General features: G+C 45.8%; 1 protein-coding gene across 3 annotated transcripts in view; it reads left to right on the plus strand.

Moving 5' to 3' along the window:
• CTNNA2 (catenin alpha 2) overlaps positions 1-22,657 on the plus strand; it is an 857,198-nt gene that overhangs the window by 768,772 nt on the left and 65,769 nt on the right. For all 3 annotated transcript variants that reach the window (XM_084855355.1, XM_084855357.1, XM_084855356.1), the window contains exon 13: positions 13,433-13,584. In XM_084855355.1, coding sequence (XP_084711481.1) covers positions 13,433-13,584 — 152 coding nt within the window. The remainder of the gene's footprint in view (positions 1-13,432; positions 13,585-22,657) is intronic.

Genomic DNA, 22,657 nt, shown 5'->3' on the forward strand with positions numbered 1-22,657 from the left:
TGATTCAGCCTGTCCAATGAAGATACAATAAGGACCAAGAGTCATGTAATATACTCTACTGAGGTAGACTCAGAAGGAACACTCAGAAAAGTACCATCTCAAACGGTGTCTATCCGAGGTCCAGCTTACATATTGCCTGTGCGAAACAGCAGCTGCTGAAACTCTGATTCTCCAGTGCCTGACTTCCACATCACATTGGTAATGTGGAAGCGACCAGTCATACTGGCTATCCAGACCACACCGGTGCCAGAGTTCCATCAGAATCACGTGATACAGACAACCCCCATAATCATAATTTCTACACCTTTGCAATTTGTTGTTGTTCAGTCGTGTCCAACTCTTCGTGACCCCATGGACCACAGCACGCCAGGCCTTCCTGTCCTGCGCTCTCTCCCGGAGTGTGCTCAAGTCACCAGGGAGGTACGGACCATCTAAAATCTGCTCCCTCTGTGTTTCATGGATTGCCAGGCACCTTTTGTTCTGTCATCCGCTCACAGACGGATGCAATTTTTTTCCTGTCATGTGGAAAAATACGCAAATAATCACGTAAGAGGTTTCATAAGAATTTACATAACTTACCTCAGTACGTAACATTTAGCGTACTGTCCCCCATTCCATTCAACTTTTCCTCAGCAGGAACATCTGCATTTTCCTACGAATAAATATGCGTACGTTTTCGGGAATGTGAAAAAATCCTCCGAAAGTCCACAGGCTCCACACGGCCTGAGGGGGTCGATCCTCAGCAGTTTCCACAGGTTGGATTCTTAGAAATCCAAGCTCGTTTTAGTCCACCTCAAATTTCTCCGGTATCCCTACCCTCCACAACCCAGAAGGCATTGTGGGTTTTGCCTAAGGGTTTGGCGTCATATCCTGCCATCTCCCATCCATGGCGTAAGCACTCATCCTGCTGCAGGTCTTCCCTTTTACTGCCACCCTTCTCTAGAGGGGAGATGAGGCGCCAGCTGTGAGGCACCTTCCCACCCCCTCTTAACTGCATTTAGCCAGGTTGCTGGGACCCTTGGAGCACAATAAGATCAGCATTAGTAGTGTGGATTATCTTCCTTGGGTTTTTTTTGTGTTGGTGGGGGGGGATAATTTTGTTTTTGCTCAGCACTTCCATTGTAATCCTGAATTTCTTTTACCTTTGTTGAACTGTTTCCATATTGGGATTTGTTTTTGTTTTTTGTTTTGTTTTTTTAAAGAGAAATGTTTTTGTAATGGATTGTGTTTTTCTTCTTCTTTTAAATGTTTACTTTTGATACCTTAGGGCAGAATCCAGTGGGGTGCATAAGCCTCCACAATTCTCATACACCTGGCCAATTCTGCAAACAGTGCCCACCGCTTCTGGAATGAAGATTTAGCGGTTCCGGGGCAAACGGGAATGAACAAAAATGCTCATTTCTGGAATGCGGCAGGTCAGCAGCGCTGGCATAAGGGAGCTCCACCAACTTGTCCCAGTGGAGAAACCAGCACTTCTGCCTGTTTCAAGGCTTCCGCTGGGAGGTGCCAAATCCCTGTTGCACAAGCGGTGGGTTCTGCTCACAAAACAGAATTGGTGGGGCCCAGCACTTGCACAACAGAATCCGCGGGTCACAAGAGAATCAATGGGGCCATAAGCACCCCATTGGATTCCACCCTTAATGTTTATTATGAGCCACTTTGAGTACAGTTCACTGTAGAAAAATGGAATATAAATATACTAAATAAAAGAAATTATAGAATCATAGAATAGTAGGGCTGGAAGGGGCCTACAAGGCCATCGAGTCCAACCCCCTGCTCAATGCAGGAATCCAGGTCAGAGCATCCCTGACAGATAGCTGTCCAGCCTCATCTTGAATGCCTCCAGGTTGGGAGAGCCCACCACCTCCCTAGGTCATTGGTTCCATTGTCATATTGCTCTAACAGTCAGGAGGTTTTTCCTGCTGTTCAGCCGGAATCAGGCTTCCTGTAATTTGAGCCCATTATTCCATGTCCTGCACGCTGGGATGATCGAGAAGAGATCCTGGCCTTCCTCTCTGCGACAACCTTTCAAGTACTTGAAGAGTGCTATCATATCTCCCCTTAGTCTTCTCTTCTCAAGGCTAAACATGCCCAGTTCTTTCAGTCTCTCTTCATAGGGTTTGTTTCCAGTCCCCTGATCATCTTTGTTGCCCTCCTCTGAACCCTCTCCAGTTTGTCTGCATCCTTCTTAAAGTGTGGTGCTCAGAACTGGGCGCAGTACTCCAGATGAGACCTAACCAGTGCTGAGTAGAGGGGAATTAGTACTTCCTAGCATTTGGAAGCTATGCTTCTATTAATACAGCCCAAAATAGCATTTGCCTTTTTTGCAGCCACATCACATTGTTGGCTCATATTCAGCTTGTGATCGATAACAATTCCAAGATCCTTCTTGCTTGTAGTGTTGTTGAGCTAAGTATCGCCCATCTTGTAACTGTGAATTCGGTTTCTTTTTCCTAGGTGCAGAACTTGGCATTTGTCCCTATTAAACTGCGTTCTGTTGTTTTCTGCCCAGCGCTCTCGTCTATCAAGACCGCTTTGAATTCTGATTCTGTCTTCCAGGGTATTAGCTATCCCACCCAATTTTGAGTCATCTACAAATCTGATCAGCATTCCCTGCACCTCCTCCTCCAAGTCATTCATACAAACGTTGAAGAGCACTGGCCCAGGACTGAGCCCTGCGGTATCCCGCTCGTTACCTCTCCCCAGTTTAAGAAAATCCCATTGATAAGCACTCTTTGAGTCCGATTCTGTGCCCAGCTGTGGATCCACTTGAGAGTTGTTTCATCTAGGCTTCACTCAAATAAAGGCTCCACTCAGGGTTTTTCTTCTAGGCAAGGAGCAAACACAACAAGACTATTTTTACATTCCTGCACTTCCAGTGTGGAGCATCCAAAACAATGTTTCTGTGCAGACAGACACAGGTCTCCTTTACACTAGGGATGTACGAAAGTCACTTACCTTTTTGATGGGATGATTTGCGGTGGGGGGGAGGCGCTCTGCACCTCCCCCCAAAATCCTGATCCGGTCAGCTCCGCTCCACGGAGATTCCGCACAGCCGCCGGCCGGGGCTGCCCGCAGCCGGCCATCCAGCCGCTGGGCAGCCTTCCGTAAAAAAACCCCCGCGTACGCAGATGGCGGTGGCTATGGCGGCGGCTATTTGCGTTCCCTTTTTTTCGCTGTTTTAGCCTACGTAAATATTTACGTAAGCTATTACAGCGAAAAAAAGGGGAATGCAAACAGTGCCCACTACGCTATTTGCATTCCCCTTTTTTTCGCCGTAATAGCTTACATAAATATTTACGTAGGCTAAAACAGTGAAAAAAAGGGAATGCAAATGGCAGTGGCCATAGCCGCCGCCATTTGCTTACGCTGTTTTGTTGTTGTTGTTGCCGTCATTGGCTACGTAAGTATTTACGTAGCCTATCACAACAAAGGCAGCTACGCAAATGGCGTGGTGGCCGCTATTTGCGTGGCTGCCTTTGCCGTGATAGGCTACGTAAATACTTACGTAGCCAATGACAGCAGCCTGGCTGGACGCAAATGGCAGCCGCTACGACGGCCGCCATTTGAGTCCACAGCAGCCGTCCGAAAGGCCAGCTGCCACCGCCACCACCAGAGCCACCGCCGCCGGAACATCCGCCCCAGGTAAGCTTCATCCTGGGGGGGGATTCTGCGGTGGGGGCGGGGGGAAGCCGTTCTGCCACGGGTTTCGGGGGGCCGAATGCCAGTGCATTCAGCCTCACTGAAATCTGTGGCGGAATTCTCCGCCATCCCTACTTCACACGGAGCTTTTATGGTGCTATTGAGATTGCTCACTCACAGAACTTTGCAGATCCTTTTCATGATGTCATTAACCTCCAGGGTGTCTCCTGCACTAAATGACCTTTGTTCTTGTTTTTAAATAGATCAGAGATAATGAGGTATCAAATTACCTCGCTTGTGTTCTGCTTGAGTTCTCTCCATGAAAAAGGAAAAGCTGCAAGGAGAGGATCTAGATCAATGAAACATATGGAAGACACAGATAAGGGGGGGGAGGAGGGGGGAAAGGGGAGGAGGAAAAGGAAGGCTGTGTAAAGGGAGGCCATTGTGATCCTGCATTTAAAATGGAAGCGGAAAGCCACCCTTTTAAATGCAGGATTTTAGGCTGGTGTAGAGATGCTCACAGTTAGGGGTGGACGAAAGTCCCTTACCTGTCGTCGAAGGACGTTCGCGGTGGGGGGGAGGCGCTTCGCTGCTCCCCCCGCAAAGTTCAGGCCGGGGGGGAGGCTTCCCGCCTCACCCCGGCTGAAATTCAGACCGGGGGGGAGGCTTCCCGCCTCGCCCGGCCGCGAATGCAAAAGTTTTTTAAAAAAACAAAAAACGCCCCCTGATAGGCTACGTGACGATTCACGTAGCCTATCACGGCTAGATCTGCAAAGTCAGCCATGATAGGCTACGTCAATCATCACGTAGCCTATCACGGGTGACTTTAAAAAAAAAAAAAAAAGCGCGTACGGATAATGGCGGCCCCCATAGGGAGCCGCCATTCCCGTTCCTTATTTGGTCACTGTAGTCTACGTAAAGATTTACGTAGACTACGGCGAAAATAGGGGCAACGCAAATAGCGTTGCCCTTATTTTCGCTGTAGTCTACGTAAAGATTTACGTAGACTACAGCGACCAAATAAGGAACGGGAATGGCGGCTCCCTATGGGGGCCGCCATTATCCGTACGCGCTTTTTTTTTTTTTTTTAAAGTCACCCGTGATAGGCTACGTGACGATTGACATAGCCTATCACGGCTGACTTTGCAAATCTAGCCGTGATAGGCTACGTGAATCGTCACGTAGCCTATCAGGGGGCGTTTTTGTTTTTCTTTTATTGCAATGGCGGCGGCGGCAGCCGGTCGAAAGACCGGCTGCCGCTCCCGCCCCGCTCGAACACCCGCCGAACCACCGGCCGGACCCGCCGCCGGGAGGGACATTCGGCGAAGGTAAGTCCCGTCCCGGGGGGGGTGCGGGGTGCGGGGGGGTTCGGAGGATTTCTCCCCGAAACTTGTTCGGGGGGCCGAACACGTTGGCGCTCGGCCCCCCGAAGTTTCGGGGAGAAATTCTCCGCCATCCCTACTCACAGTAGGTGCTTTTTGTCCAAGATTTTTTCCCTCCTTTTCCAAAGTGGCAGGTGACGACAGGCTATGTACATCGAATATGAAGGTGCCACTTTGAAGGATGCACCCACCGAGGTGTTATAGAGTATGTCGGGAGAGGGAGGGAGGCTGGTAGAATTAATTTTATTTTGGATAGATTAATCCCTGTGACGGGCTTCACTCCAGTGAGTCACGCTCAGAGCATACCACTTCATATAGGAGTTACTCCTGCCAAGCTTTGAGCAAAGTGAGTATCTCAATCTGTGCATGAAAGTTCAGAAATGTGAAAGGTGGGAGGTCAAAGCTGCTGTCACTTAGCTCTTCCAAACATAAAGAAGCAGCTTCCCATGTTTTGGGTTTTTATTTAAATAAAAATAATGTATTTCTCCCCCCCCCCCAAAAAAAGTGAATATGCATCACCTATTTTAATGGTATTAGCACAATAATCTGATCACATTAAGACGATGAGCCTTTTGAAAAGCATTTGTTAAAGGGCAAAGAAGGGGGTGGAAAAGGTTAAGTATGGAGGCTGCTTTGCTGCTGACCGGGTGTGTAATCTTTATGGCAGCATAATTCTCATCGTTATTGTGGGGATTCTTTTTTATCCCTCTTTGTTACATCCTGCATGATTTACATTTCATGGGGGGAGGGGAGAAAGAAGTTGAAAGAATAAAATGACAGAAAGGATGCTTGTGGTCCTGGATTCATCTCAGAAAGAACTGCCCCAAATTTGCAAATAAGATTGTAAATGGCCAGGTTGCAATTGATAGGATATTCACCCCCACCCTGCTTTAATTAGTGTGTGTTATGTCAGACTGTTTCTTCATGCAAGTAGGGATGGTGGGGAATTCTGCCACGGATTCCAGTGAGACCGGATTCTGTAGAATCTGCCCCCCTGGAATCCATGGCGGAACGGCCTCCTGCCCCCCCGCCCCCCCTACAGAATCCTCTGGGACGGCACTTACCTGGGGCGGATGAGGCGGATGCGGCAGATGCGGCAGCGGATGCGGCGGCGGTTCCGGCGGCGGATTTGGCGGCGGCGGTTCCAGCAGCAGCAGTTCCAGCGGCAGCGGCGGTTCTGGCGGTGGACTGCTGTGGCCGCCATTGCCGCCCCTCCAGGCTGCCGTGATAGGCTACTTAAGAATTTACGTAGCCTATCACGGCTAACCCCCCCCCCTAAAAACGGTGTATGCAAGTGGCGGTGGCTACGGCGGCCGCCATTTGCGTTCCCTATTTTTCGCCGTTCTAGCCTAAGTAAATATTTACGTAGGGTAGAATGGTGATAAATAGGGAGCAGAGCCGGCCGGGCAGGATTCTGGGGGGAGGACCAGATTGCCTCCCCCCCAGTCGAGGATTCCAGGGGGACGGACGGAGCGCCTCCCCTCCCCCGAGCAGATGCCCCGACCGGAACAGGTAAGTGCTTCATACATCCCTACATGCAAGCTCTGATATTGATATATAGATATATAGATAGATATAGATATAGATATAGATATATTTAAATGTGTCCCTTGACTAGTTCAAGGCAGGGGATCAATTTGAAATAAATGTATATGTAAAAGAAGGCCAAGTTCCTTAGAGGAAGGTAGACTGGCTGGTAAGTAGGGTTATGTATTGCCAAAAAGAGGACAAGAATCACAAAAAACAAAAAAAAAGGGGGGGAGAAAAGAAGACACCGATTTGCATAACATGTGCATATGCAAATGTATATGCATAGATGCAAATTTAGAAATTGTAACTATCATTGAAATAGAAATACATCTGTGAAGGTTTGAAGCCTACAGAGGCAAAGGGAAAAAAGGTCAGGCTTAGAGGCCTGGAGTTTTCTGTTGGGAGGGGGTAACCCTGAGAGGAGTCGTTTCATTTCTCCAGTAAAGTGTCATTTCTTCAGGTTTAAATAAGTACTTTCAGTTTTGAGGGACGAGGGTACATAAAGTAGGGATGTACGAAACTCACCTTTGCTCCGTCCCTCCCCGCGGAATCCTCGACGGGGGGGGCGGGAGGCGATCTGGTCCTCCCTCCCGGAATCCTTGACGGCCGGCTCAGCTCTGCAGCCAGGCCGCAGAGCAGCCGGCCAGGGCCATCCTCAGCCAGATTTCCGGCCACGGACGGCCTGGTGCAGACGCAAATGGCATAACGCCATTTGCATCCAGCCAGACAACTGTGATAGGCTACATAAGAATTTACATAGCCTATCACTGCTAACCTAAAAAAAAACCCAACGCAGCATATGCAAATGGTGGTGGCTATGGCAGCTGCCATTTGCGTTCCCTATTTTGTGCCGATTTATCTTACGTAAATATTTACGTAAGGTAAAACGGCGAAAAATAAGGGAACTCAAATAGCGTCCACTATGCTATTTGCATTCCCCTTTTTTTTGCCGTTTTATCTTACGTAAATATTTACGTAAGATAAATTGGCACAAAATAGGGAACGCAAATGGCGGCCGCCGTAGCCGCCGCCATTTGCGTACACTGCGTTTTTTTTTTTAGGTTAGCCGTGATAGGCTACGTAAATTCTTACGGTCCAAGGATGGCAATGGCGGCGGCAGCAGCCCTGCCGCAGCCAGCCAGGAGACCAGCCGCCACCACCGTAGCCACCGCCGCTGAATCCGCCCCAGGTAAGTGCTGTCCCGGGGGGATTCTGTGGGGGGGGCGGGGGGCAGGAGGCCGTTCCGCCACGGATTCCGGGAGAATCTTCCAGGGATTTCTTTAGAATCTGGCCTCACTGGAATCCATGGCAGAATTCTCCGCCATCCCTAACAGAAAGAGAGCCAGTAAGAGAGAGACAGCCAGAGCCTGAGGTGAGAGCAGAGTCTGATGAGTGAGCAGGAAGAAGCAGCCTAGAAAAGTCTAAGGACAGCTAGGATAAAGGAACATGCATGTTGCAACTTTTATTTTCTTTTAATGCCTTTTGTATCACTCAACTCTGTTGAGTAAATACTTTTAGTTATAATTTGTTTGCTTTAAATCTACTAGTAAACTGTTTTGGTTAAACCCTGTGTCTAGAGTGTCAGTCACCCCACGTCTACAGCCTAAACCCCATATTACTGGGAAAGAGAGGATTAAAAGAAGGAAAGTGGGACTCTTAAGGAGGCAAGAAATCCTTAAGGGGTTGCTCAGGGCGTCCAGGTCATAAGGGGAACCCTGACAACATCTCACAGTAGTGGAGGAGACTGACCAGGTAACCTGTATGCCTGCTCAGTCTGATATCCAAGTGCTGCTAATGGTCAATTTCAAAGCCCCTTCCTGCTCTCTTGCCTTCTGGTCCTTTGACTCTAAACCAGACTTGGACTGGACACTTCTTCAAATAGAAGACACCTTGAAATAGACTGTCATCTGTCAGATCCCCCAAACACAGAGGGAGAACAGATTTTTTATAGCGCTCCAGTAACACTGGATTTGGCCCCCCTGTATCATATGACTTCCCCAGCCAGGAAGCTCATGGGATGGTCTACAGTTTCCTCTTCCAATTTGCAACCCCAGTGGCGCAAGGAGCCAATACCTGATCCACAGTGTCCTCGTTTGAGCCCCATGGCACCTTTCGAATAACGATGATAATAGGCATTTTCTTAAAACAAGCCACTTCACAATGACCTTGCATGGTAGGCCAGTGTTAGCATCTCTGTGTTGCAGATGGGAGAGACAGGTGAGGCTGAGAGGGAGTGGCCTGACTAAAGGCACCTGGTGTGTTCATGGGACAGGGACTTCTTCGGTTGCAATTCAATCCCCTGGCCGTAGTGTGACAATATAAACACGGGCTTTAGCAGAGTTGACAGCAGGGCTACAGCCTTACATCCCCCACCCACATCACACAAAGGCTGAGCATCAGCCCTGCATACAAGTAAGTGTTGTGCAAGCAGTTTCCATTTCAAAAGGATTGTTCAGAGCAATTAACATTTCCATGCTAAGCCGTGTTCTAAGATTTTTCTGCTTTTGCGGGTTACAAAAGCCACAGAAAGGCCTATATATTGCTGAAATAAATACTGAATGTGCCCATTATGCATATATTCATAAACTATGTATGTAAGCCCCAGCCATTAATACTGGGAATTGCTCATGTATAGCCATTAGCATCTTTCATGTTCTACACGCTGCTGGAATTTAGAAAGTGGTGGCTCTCCTGTGTACTTTAAGGCATTTTGTGTGTCAGGTTTTAGCACTGTAAGAAAGAACCATCTTACGCATTCATGGTGAGCTACATGTCATTTGGTAAGTTGAAATGACAGTTGAAGATTATGTGGGCCCTTTTGCCACAAATTAAGACTACTGTGCTCTGTGAGTTCAAAGTTGTCATCTGCCAGGCATCCTATGGAGTAGCTGAGATGCCCTACGGGTTATTTCCAAAAGAAACCAGAACTGCAGTCAGGCAGACAAGTGGCTAAACATTGATTGGGATGGTGTGAAGCTCTGCTCTTGAATCCAGCTCTTTGTGGACTGGCTGTAGAGTCCAGTGATGAGGAAAAGCCACTCCAAAGCAGAGGTGGACAACTAGTGGCCCTCCAGATGTTTGGGCCTACAACTTCCATCAGCCCTAGCAAAGATAGCCAGCTGTGAGGGCTCACGGGAGTTGTAGCTCTCCAGATGTTTTGGCCTACAAGTTGCCCACCCCTGCTCCAAGGAAATGGATCGCTATTTGACAACAGAAATTGTACCACCAATTTAGATCAGGGCCACAGAGTTGAGGGAAATCGTTACCCCCCCCCCAATACTAGGGTCCCAATCCAGATCAACCCACCTGCACTTGCTGTAGAGTATAACACACACACACACACACACACACACACACACACCCCAGGCAGCTGCTTACTTTGGTTCATTTTATAGTATTGTGTGCCTTGTGCTGCAAAAGGCTTTAAGAGTAATATGTTGTGCTTGTGCACCACAGAGCATGAAATGCAAACTCCCCCCTCCCAAACAAGGCAACCCCAATTCAAGTCTGGCAACAAAACCCCATTGAGCTTGCCTGATTTGAGCTGGGGTATGTGCTCCTAAGGGCTGCCATTTACAGCCCAGGATTGCAAAGGCAGGCAAGTCTCTACAAACCCTGGCCGCAAATGAGATCCCTTAGCCCTGGAGAAGTCCAGCTGGAAAGTGTTTGATGGGATGTTTGAAGCTGTCCCATTTAACCTCCGCTCCCTCCCCTTTCCCCAAGGCCCTAGTGGGAAAAGATGGGGGTGGCATAGGGATGTACAATCTGTTTAAAATCCACTCCATATGTGCTCTGCAGATTGTCAGGCACCTTTTGTTCTGTCGTCCACTCACAGACGGATGCAATTTTCTTTTTTTCTGTCATGCAGAAAAATACGCAAATAATTACGTAAGAGATTTCATAAGAATTTGCATAACTTACTTTAGTACGTAACATTTAGCATATTGTCTCCCATTCCGTTCAACTTTTCTTCAGCAGAAACTTGTGTATTTTCCTGTGAATAAATATGCGTACATTTCGAGAAAGTAAAAAAAAATAAATAAATCTGAAAGTCCACAGACTGCATACAGCCTGGGGCAGGGTGTTGCTCCACAGCAGATTCCACAGGTCTTATTCTTAGAAATCCAAGCTCATTTTAGTCCATCTTCAATTTGTCCAGCATCCCTAGGGGGTCATAGTATCTTTCAGACCTTGCCAATCCCCTGCAGCAAATCTTAACTCTGGCCTGAGGGCTTTCCAGCCTAAAGTTGTGGAGGCTTGCAAGTGCCCAAGATTTTGGGCTGAAAATAGGCTCCATGCAGTCCAGCAGTAGCCCTCATGGACTTGGCTACCATTTCCAGCTGAAGATCAAGGGGATGTGTAGTGAGTTTGTTGGTTAGCAAAAAGGTGGACTTCACAACATTCCTGTATGCTGGTGGGTAGCCACCCAGAGACCTGTGTAGTTTGGTTCAGCCGGCAGCTTTATAATTAATTAAGCAGGCCTTTCACACTCCTTATGGTTGCAAGCAACTACAGCTCCATATTGTACATTGTTAAGCCTTTGCCCACTTACCTCATGAAGTGAAAAAGATATGGGTGTTTTGCCTTGATCTTCACAGAAGAGCTGAGAAACATCCCCTGCCATGTTGGAATGTTGAGGCCCTCTTCTCAGAGAAGGGGTGATCGATTTCCCAGCCTGCGATGCTTCGAGCAACTTTGGGAGAGAGACGTCCCCCTTCTCCTGGAATGTGTGTGTGCTGGCCTGTCAGTTCATGAGCTGGAGGGAGGCATCTAGCAGAGAAGCTTATAAGATCCAATAAGGCTTTGTGCTTTGGTCTCATTCCAAAGGGGAATATGCATGCTACCAGCTTGGAGAACTTTTGCTGATCCTAGAGGAATGACTTCTAACTATCTTGGGGACTCAGATAGACATATCAGCTGTGACAGCTTCACTGGCTGATTAGAGGTGTGAGATTTCTTTGCATATTTATTCCGCATCTATTTTCATCAATAAACTGTCATCTTTGTGCATAAGTGGCTTTGTTTCATCTTGGTCATCTAAAAGAATCTATTTTGACTGGGCCCTGACAGAATCTGGACCCCAGATCAATACAGGACGGGAAAGTAGCAGCACCTCTCTTTGGCCACAGAGCTATCTACTGCAGAGAGGGATCTCGGAGATTTGCATAACCTTGTGATCCCCAGCTAAAAATAATAGGAGCCTTTTCCAACCAAGGCCTGGGAGTAAAGGGAGTGGGCAGCAGCTAAATTAGGCTGCTTCAAGTGTTCCAACTTGAAGCAGCTCAGTTTCTTTTGGGTTGGACTGAAGGTCTGAGCCCATCTCTGGGGCATACGGATCTCTACACTACTCTGTTTATCTACGTGCCTACTAACTGCTTTAAAGCTGTATGGACAAATGAACCTTACTCGCACCCTTCTTTTGGTATGATCCCTCGCCATTGCTGTCCCAACTCTTTTATCGAGATATCGAGATAATTAAAACCATAATCTTGAAACACATGTGAAACACCATTTAATATCCAAATGTTACATTGTACAGTTCTTGCATGAGCTCAACCAGGCAGGGCAGGGGGGATAAATGAAAATCATCTTATTGGGTGACATTTTTAGAAATGAAATATATACCTGCCTTGTAAGTAACGTCCTTATATCTGCAAATGATGTTAGCAAAAAATAATAATATGGGAAGACAAGCATCCCCATAAGTATTTAATACTGGATAAATTGATTTTAGTAACTTTCTTTGCTGGTGTATAAGTGACAAGGAAATGTACACATTCAATGAGAGATGTTTGATTTCCAGTAGACCTGGAAACAATTTGTTGCAGCTTGTGATATAGATATAAGTATACAATTGCAAACTGTCTCTCGTACACACCTCTTGATGTGATCATGTATTTATTTATCTATTACATTTATATCCTGTCTTTCTTTCAAAGAGCTCATGCATGGTTCTATCACCTGCCATTTTATCCCCACACAGACCCTGTGAGGTAGGTTAGGCTGAGAGAGAGTGACTGGCCCAAAGTCTTAGTCACCTAATGAGATTTACGACCAGGCGGTGATTTGAACCTGGGTCTCCCAAATCCTAGTCATCTAATTGTTGCATCACACTAGCTCTCCTAGAGGATTAATGTAAATTTGCTTCTGTGTATGACCATGCTAATTTCCATGAATAATATATTTGGCATCTCCATAGTGCTGGGGTGGGGAACCTTTGGCCTAATTTCATGCAGCCCACGAAGATGGATTGACAGAGAGGGAGATAGGGTGGCAGAGAGAGCTGCCAACCTTGTTTCTGACTCCTCCCAGCATCAGCTCTGCGTCCACCCTCTGTCAGCTATGGCTGCCAGTTGACTTTTCCTGTGGGTCTGTGGCTCTTCAAAAGAAAAAAAGTTTCCTTAGCCTGGCTATAGTGGGGTGGGGTTCCATACATTATCCCAACGAGCCTCGTGAGAACCCTGTTGGTATTAGCATCCCCGTATAATAGACTGGGAACTGAAGCTGAAAGAATACTGTCTCACCTAGATCCATGTATTGAGTTTGTAGCTGAGGTGAGTTCAGAAGCAAATATTTCCTGACTCAAAGCTTCAGCCATTATGCTGCATCTCCTTTAGTTGTTAAATTCTTTGTTCTGTATACTCTGTGAGGGGATAGAACAGGAGGGTTTTTCTGCCCTCAGAGAATTGCACATTTATTCTATTGGTGTAAAGCTGCCTGTTTGCCAAAATAATTCATGTCCTGATGCTATGACAGCAGCATGTTCCCAGGCCTGTGGGAAAGTATGCCCAAGGGCAAGGGAGGGAGAAAAAAAAAAAAAAAAAGCAAGACCTGAAAGGGGCCGGCATTCTCACTGCCTTTCATTTGGTTTAATCTAGTTATGCCACGTTTTGCTGAACAAGTCGAAGTTGCCATTGAAGCTCTGAGTGCGAACATTCCACAGCCGTTTGAGGAGAATGAGTTCATAGACGCCTCCCGCTTGGTTTATGATGGAGTTCGTGACATCAGGAAAGCTGTTCTGATGATAAGGGTACGTAAGGCACCCAGGGAAATGAAGACATTTAGGCCTAGAGGGGAGGTATTATGGGAGGTGAAAAGGATATAAGAGCTGCTTGGCATTTGCACTGTTTTGTCATCTGCAAGATTTGGGGGACATCGAAATAAATAGACCAAGGGCAGATCACGTTTGTGCGTAAGATCTCTTTTTATAGGTTTTTATCCTTCCTTCAGGGCACTGTTTTCTCTTACAACAAACCTGTGAGTTAGATTACGATGCGAGAGAATATAAAAGACTCTGATCCATGAACTGTGAATTTCGACACCTGGGACTCAGCTCCATGGAGTACTTGGGATTCTGTGTGTTCTGCTCCATAGCCTTCTTCAGGCACAGAAGGAAACATGGATGTGCAACATCACCCCCTGTGATTGGCAGGCAGTATGGAACCTCAGGACTGGCCAGGGCTTGTATAAATACTGTGATCTTGACCTTCAGCACTTGCAAGGTCAACAGAGCTACACATCACACTATATCTTCTCTAGCCAGATCACTGGCATCAGGTACATCCCAAGTCCAGATCTGGGTACAGCTCCTAACCAACCTGGGCCTGGTAGGAAGTCCCCAGCTGATCTCCCCTGTAGGCACAGACCAGCTCCAGCCCTGCTAAGCCTCTGCAGGTTTGCTGCTGCAACATGTACCTTCAGGCCATGCCAGTATCTGGGCACACTTGGGTGGAGGTGGGACCAACAGTTCCCCCATAGAGGTGACTCCATTTGCATTCCCAACAGTTCAGAACATGGCATCAGTTCCCTCTTGATATGATGATGACAGAGCCAAGTGGCCCTAGTTCTAGAGGAAGTTAAAAGGCTGGTAGATTTCACACAGGCAAAGAGCAAAATGAGTCCCTGCAGTGGCCTAGGAGGCCATGGTTTAACTAGATGATGGAGAGAAGCTGACTTCTTGCACCTGGATTTACCTGCCCTTCTTGCATTCTTACCAGCAGTGACAACTCAAGAAGGGCAGGTAAACCCAGGCTCAAGAAGTAGTACAGAAAATGCCCTTCCACAAAGTAAGCACCTTGCAGCTTTATAAAGGGCAAAGGTACTCATTCTTTATAGCGGGGTCTCCAAGCTTGTTGCATTGGTGAGCACATCTGGAATTTTGAGAGTGCCACACAGCTCCTCTTATGTAACGGCTGCCATGGGGCGGTGGGGGGGGGTTGTCCATTCACAAAATGGTTGCTATGGCAGACTGGACAGTGCCGAAACACTCATTTCACAGAAGAAGAAGAAGAAGAAGAAGAAGAAGAAGAAGAAGAAGAAGAAGAAGACAGTGAGAGTAAAAGAAAAGTAACTCGCTCCAGAACCTAAGTAAAAGGCAGAGGTAGGTTCTGAAGTCCAAAACACAGAATCACTATTTTGAAGCCATCGTGTATAAGTATTGCATATGTAGACTTATATGCAAGATTCATGGCTCTATTTTGCGTATAAGTCTATGGGGACATCCTGCCGATGGCCTTTTTTTTTTTTAAATGGCGATCGGTGAGGAGGTAAACGGCTCCTGGTTCAACAAGCAGCCATCCCATCCCATGTGGAATCCTCCAGGAGAGGAGGTAAGTGGGGCTGATCTGCTGCGGATTCCTGAGGCTGGATTCCAAAGAATTCCAAAGAATCCGGCCTCATTTGAATCTGACATCCGTAGTTATAAATAAACAAACAAACAAACAAACAAGGAGGGGCAGGGGTCCTGACAGACATACCTAGAGGTGTTCCTAGGCACATTGGTGCCCACTGACACCACAGTGGAGCCCCCATCCCCACACAGTTGGTTTTCCTAGGGAACCATCCTCCACATCTCCAGGCCTCTTCAAAACATTATCCATCTCTCTAATACTTCATGGGTTCTCCTAGAGACAAAGGCCATTTAGAAAACCTGGGCCAAGGCCGGTGTCAAAGGTAGGGAAGTTATCAAACATGTTCCAAGACCTTACTTTGGAATACATTTTGTCTTCGAGTTTCCTTTCTGTTTATGACTAGAACTGGTTACTCCTTTGACGTTCATATGATATATTTTGTGCAGGGCCAGTGTCAAGGGTAGGCATGGCTGAGCACCTGTCGAGGGCCCACGCACCAGAGGGGCCCACTAACAAGAGCCCTCTGGAGTTGTTCCTCCTCTTCGCCATTGCAGCCTCCTTGTTCACCAGACTCTCGCTCCGACCCAGACAGTGGTGGTAGTCAGAAGGAAGAGCAGTAGATGCCACTGTCTACTTCCTCACTGGCTGTCTGCCTATCCAGCAAGCAACTGGTAGCAATGATGAGAAAGAGGATGAGGAGCAATAGCAGCTGGTGACAATGGTGGTGAGAAGGTAGACTCACTGAGGGAGGGGGGGCCCTGAGGGTGTCTTGTCCAAGGGCCCTCAAAAAGGAGCCAGCACTGACCTGGGCCATCATGGTGTTCCATATTCCCCCTCTGCCCCTCCCGCTGCCCCTCAAATCTAAGGAGAGGCTACAACCTGCTGTATCTTGAACAGGAGTGGACTTAGAACATGACATAGGGACCAGCAGTGTTACTGAAATAGTAAGCCACAGGCCGTAGCTGCCAGTAATGATCAGCTGGGAGAGGAAGTCATTGACCACACTTGGCATCACTCACCGCAGGCTTCCTTTCCTTGTGAGGGACACCAGCACCACTTTCCAGATGATCCGTAAAGTGATATGACGTGGCTCGCTCAGCTGGCATGCTCTGTGAAATAAGCAATGGCACGACCACCCTACCCCTAAATTGGCAAAAGGTTTCTCTCTAAAGGATTTGAAAGGAAAAGAAAAGAAAAGAAAGTGAAGTGATTATTTTGTAGAAGGAAGTTATTCAGTAAAAACATTTACTGTCAAGCACTTCACACTTTTGTAGTCAAGAACCAATGCCACATGCATAGTTATTTATGAATAATGTGTGTGTGTGTGTGTGTAAATTGTAATGCTTGTTTGAGCCCTCTTCTCATGGTTATTTTGCTGGCAGAGCCAAAAATTATATTTAAAAACCTCTGTGCATTTTGTGAATGATGCTATTTACATGTGATTGCTACTAGGAAACTAATAGCCAAATATAGAAAGTAATATATGAACCAGAAACCAGCTAACCACCATATTTTTACAGCTGGCAACGTGAATTTCCACCTTTCTCTTTCTAGGTTGGGTTGATTATTTGAACCCACTCTGGTATGGGCTCCTGTGCCAACCATTCCTGCTTTTATATTCAGATAAATTAGATATGGGAACTAGGAGTAAGTGGTTCTCCCCCAATGAATGAAGCAGGGGTACATAATATTTTGATCATGTCTAGCTATATTGTCTTTGACCGCTGATGAATTACACTAGATATCTGCAAATAAACCAACCTTGTCTATGTAGGTCACCCACACCTGGCCAGTTCTAAAGCTGAGTGGTGTGTGGGAGTGTGTGGGGGTCCCCTTTATTTTCCTTTGTATGTTATGGCAACAACAAACTGAGTAAACTAGCCAGGGATATAAGGCAAGTCTGGAAATTGTGAGTCAGCTGTTTAGTTCTGATCAACAGTTTAATACTGATCGGCTTTTGAAAACTGAACATATGCAACCCCTTTCCTTTGCACACATCTGTCTTTTACAGAAAAACTGTGCATTCCCCAAAGCATTGGGATATCAGGTTTTACTATAGTTCAATCATGTAATGAAGATTAGAACCATTTGTGTCTGTTAAATGTATGTGCAGAGCTCAGGGTATGAGATAGGTGTTCTTAGTATCTAAATGAATAAATAAATTAACGAACTGCTTCATTGAACCTCCAAAGAAATAGTTTTCAGTGTTTATTCAGGTAAGGAAACTGTCATTTCAAACGCTGAGTAACCAGTTGATTTGATTTTATCAGGTATTGCTTTCCCCCCTTAATAAACTAAACAGCATAATAATTGAGGGAATACTTTTGCCTGTAGCATTTCAATGTCATCTTCACCAGCTTGTTAAAGAATGAACCTCTGACACTCCTTTGAAGCGAAAGGAAGTTGTGTCTAGGGATGGATGAAGCTGTCCATTTCAGTCTCTCTCCATTTCTCATTTTTCCAATCTGTTCACTTTGTCCCAGTCTTTAATAACTTTTCCAATATTAAGATTGGATTTTCCTGAATTTTGAGATTTTGAGATTCATGAAGTTCTCATGAAAATTCAGAGACATTTCTGTGTGCATTTCTCCTAATACATGTATTTTTGTATGCAATTTTGCTGAAGATACACCTTTTCCCAAAGCATTTTTTCTGAACATTCTTTTACTAATATACACATTTTTGTGTTTGCCTGTTCCCCTAATATACACATTTTACACACATTTTTAAATTGGAGGTCTCCATTACAAAATTCAGAGAAGTACACATTTCGAAGGATAACTGAGTTTCTGTTCACGTATGGGTTCGATTAAAATGTGAACTGAACAAATTGCTCTCCCATCCCTATTTATGTCATCTTAGCAGAAATATGGTTGAGATTCTTTTTTACACTTCTGAGTGTTGTACGCTGTTGGAGAGAATGGGACACATAAGCTCTGTGTGTCCCTGAGCCACTAAACTGAAGCTCAAATCTCTTTTTTAAAACATAATTTCTGAACAGTTTGTTCAGGAGCAGTAGGTCTCATGTTTCCTTCTCTTGTTGTGCATCTTTACACCTTTTCTGAAAAAGTGAACATTACAATGACTTGTAATCTCATCAGGCTGTCTGTTAGAGGCTTTCATTGCCCCACACTAAATGTTCAGGGTACACATCAGGGAACAAAGCAATTATCAAAGATATTTGTCACACGACATGTAGGAATAAAGCCTGTAAGCTAGATGAAGGGTTCTCCCTCCCCCTCAACTGTAAAAAATTAAAGTGAAGAAGCTTCATTTCTGCTTTACCATATTATACCAACCATGTGGAAGTGAATCAGAAGTGCAAAGAAATATCAATAATGTCTGCACTAGGGGTGGGTGGGGGAATCATCCCCCCCCCCACTAACATGGTGGGATGGGGGAGAAATACTTCTAATGTCACATATTTTGCCAGATGATTTTGGCAGCTGAAATTGAAATAGAAAGTAATAGACTAAACTTCCGCCATTTTATGGCCCCCCTGGTACATATTGTTTTGTCACAATTTCTTATGGTGTTTCCTCCGGATGAATTATTGGAATGAAATCCAATTGAAAAAGCCGAAGATAACAGAGAGAGAGTGTCTTTCTTTCTCATTTTCATTTGGCTGAAAGGCAAGCAGCCATTGCTGGATGACTCTCCTGCTGCTGGCATTACTTTTCCCTCCATTAGATTTGATCACTGAAACTTGGGGAGCACAATCTATTTGAACAGTAACATAGAATTAAAATGTCATCATGTTGCTTTTTAGTAACTATTGTGTCACACTCCCTTTCTTGAACAGAGCCCACCACAGCTTTTTGAGCGTGGTCAAGACCACTGGAGACTTCTAGTATCTTAAGGTCAGTTAACCCCCTGGCAGTAGTTGCACCATAGCTGCTTCCCACACTGCTCGAATAATGGACACATTACTGCTGCTAGTAAATATGAGAGTTGTGGTGGTGGTATGGTGAGGTAGTGGCAGTGACAGGCTCAGGTAGTGTTGCAGCAGCATCAGTCCAAACTTCTCAAAATCCAAGTCGGCCTAAACCTAGGTGACAAAAGGTATTAATGCACGATTAATGTAAACCTTGCTTTTCTCACATGCTCTCAAGACCTAAGCCCACAGTGCATCTTGAACTGGGGACTTTGGTCAGGGAAGGAACTGTAGAGAGATCATCCAGATATACAATGAGATGAGCACCTGGTAGGCCAGAACAGAGCAGGTGATACAGCCTAATATTTATGGTAACTTCCAGGTCAAACTTTCCTCTTTGTATGAATACCATTGCTGATAACCAGATTTTTTTTTGTTAGCTGACGTTCCTCGTTGATCCTTTGTGAAATGCTTTCCCTTCACTTTTTTTACTCTGGCTCTAGTAAACCCCACATACATTGTTGGTACCATTAAAATATTAAACATTGACATCATATGGGGGACAGGATCAGGCCTTCAGTGTCCAATCTTCTACCCCATAAACAAGCCAACAGAATGCTAACAAGAGGATGCCATAACCATACCATAGGAACCTCTCCAGATGACTGAAGTGAATGAGCCAAGCCACGCAATATGATAACAGAAATCCAGGATGGCTTACTAGTCTAACCTAGAGAAAATTCCATCCCAAGTAATAGCAAATGAAATAAGGCTGAGCTGAATTTCATGGGCAACTGCTTTTGATGTAAAAAAGAACACTTTGGGCCCCTGGAAGTGTTCTCTAGAAGATCCCCCTTCTTGGTAAGCTGCTGTGATGCATTAAAAAGAATGAAAGCTGGACTTCCTTGCATATTGCATGACCAAGCCAATCAGTGATCACATAGCTAGTGTGATGACATCAGGATGCTATACAGGTAATCGGATTTAGCTACATGAGAGCACAACCAAAGCCACATCAGAGTGAGGGTAATGCTCCCTGCCCTTACTCTGAATGGGAGAATATTTTACCCCATTTGTCAGGATTCCCTTGGCCCCCTCTTTCCTCAAGCACTTACAAACACACAAAAAGAGAGGCTTCAGTCTCATGTCTTTAATTCATTATTCACAGGTTCATTACAGATGAAAATCCCCGAAGACTCTCAGGCTACAAAGAAATGCCTCCTGGGGATTCAAATGGGATAAACGAAAGTTGCCCGCAGTTTGAAAGGGCAGCTATCTGACTAGGCTAACTTAGGGAGGGAGGTCCCACCCCTCATCTGCTGCTTCCCTGCATAGCCTCTGTAGCATAGCTAACCGGTTCAAACGTCTAAGCTCTGCCCCTGACGTTTCCCTCTTAGCTCTGCGTCTCCTCCTGGCATCTCCTAGGTCACAGACCTCAAGCCCCTCCTCCTCCTGCTTGCTGTTTCTCATGGAGGGGAGTAAGGATGAAGCTTCATGCCCGGCCATCTGGGGGTTGGTAACCTGAGAAGCACGCCTATCCATAGCTGAACTCGCCTGTGAAAAAACCTCCCCCAGTTCTGGCTGCTCCTCTTCTGAATCTGAGCTGCTATCTCCCTGCACTCAGAATCAATCCTGACACCATTTTGCAGGACCCCAAATTATCACTGAAACAGGATGAAAACGCAAAGATGGATTTTTTTTTTTTTAGTAAAATGTGCCCTTTTGCAGCTCAGTTCTAAGACTAAAATTGTATAAAACAATTATACTCAACAAAGATGAGAATAAGCAAAACTGTTAGCATTTATATATGCTTTAGCTCCTTCATGGCGATTCGTATGTATTATCTTGCCATCCTTCAACAGCCTTGTAAGGTCGGTCATTCTTATCCTCCTATTAAGGGCTGAGAGACTGTGGCTTGCCTAAGGCTGCCTAGCAAAGTTTATGGCAAAAAGTGAGAGTGAACTAAGGATGCCCTGATCTATAGCTCAGTCTCTTAGTCACTACAGTACACATGGCCATCACACGAATCTTCTGATAAGCCATAGAGTTGAGGGCAGACCCCTCCATCTGCCACTCTTAACTGTTCTTGTTTGGTTGCAGCAGGGATTATGACAAATGGGGGGGGCATCCATGGCCCCTCTCTCCGCTACTGACTGTTGATGTTCCTTGTGCCTGCAGAAGATGGAGAAGAAGATAGCTGAAGATGGAGAAGCATTGCAAAGTGGCAGGGATTCACTTACTTTGAATCTTGCGGTCTTGGGGTCTCCAGTAGCCCCCATTGGACCATCAAGGCACATGGCACAACTTGCCTTCATAGAGGGAGGTGAACAATGACTGTGTTTCAGATAAGAGAATGGCACTTTTTCACTGTTGTTAGGATAAGGTTGCCTTGACTGTTTTCTTCTTATGCGCACAGAACTCCTGCTGATTTCACGTGGGAGTTAAAGGGAGAGCAGCAAGAATAGCAAAGCACAGACTCGCATTGGGGGGGAAAGGGTTTTTTGTCTTTTGGTGCACTTTGAAAAATGGCACAAAGCAATCTTGGCAATCAAATCCCCCTTTCCCTTAGCAGAGAGTTTTCTAGGTTTTTTGTTTGCCCCTCAGATCCTGTGGCTTGACATCCTTCGAACTTACATGCAGACACAAAGATAGACAACACTACCAATACCGTTCCCATAGGCTATTTGCTATGATTTTATTTATTTGTTGCATTTATATCCCGCCTTTTTTCCTCTTGCAAGGAACCCAAGGCAGCTTACATTATTCTTCTCCTCTCCATTTTATCCTCACAACAACAACCCTGTGAGGTAGGTTGGGCGGACAGCCTGTGACTGGCCCAAAGTCACCCAGTGAGCTTCCATGGCCAAGTGGGGATAGAACCCAGATCTCCCGGCTCCCAGTCCGTCACTCTCACCACTACACTACACTGGCTCTACAATGCATCTGTCCCTTTATGATAGAGGGGCCATCTCCACCTCTGGGACCCTAAAAGGCCTTGGAGAGTATGGAGGAGTGAGACTGTGATAGGAGCAAAGGAATGCGGGGAGGATTCTCATATCCTTCACAAATATAGAACTGGGATATTGCAATTTTCTCTGCAATCTCACATTGCAGAATTCATTCCATCACCCAATGCTTTTGAGAATTAAGAAATTACACTTCAGAATGTGTCCAATTTAAATTTCAGTTGGAGGACATTTTTATTTATTTATCCTATTTGGTTGCTCCCAGTTCAAGGTGCCTTTTTCTCAGATACATCCTTAATCCCGTGAAAGATTTTGCAATCAGTTTGGCACAATCATGTTATCGGTCTTCCTTTCCCAGAGACCAAATACAATTATTTTGAAATATCACGTTCTAGTGGGGAAACACGTCCTATGGGTGTTAGTTTGCAAAATGTACGTTCACCCCCGTTAACGGAATTGAGAGAAATCATGGCGAAGTGATGATGAATGCCAGTTGTAAAAGAGCAGGGTTGGAACAGCTTCATTTTTCCCAGACAATTCAATTTGGGGTCCTGCCTGCCTTAACAGACAAGTTAATTTAAAATGAAGACGAAACAGCGTTCTCTGGGCAGGTAGTTGATGAAACAGGAACTT

Source organism: Heloderma suspectum, chromosome 5, assembly GCF_057233095.1.
Source record: "Heloderma suspectum isolate Gila_16-S chromosome 5, 16-S_ref, whole genome shotgun sequence".
Lineage (NCBI taxonomy): Eukaryota > Metazoa > Chordata > Lepidosauria > Squamata > Helodermatidae > Heloderma > Heloderma suspectum.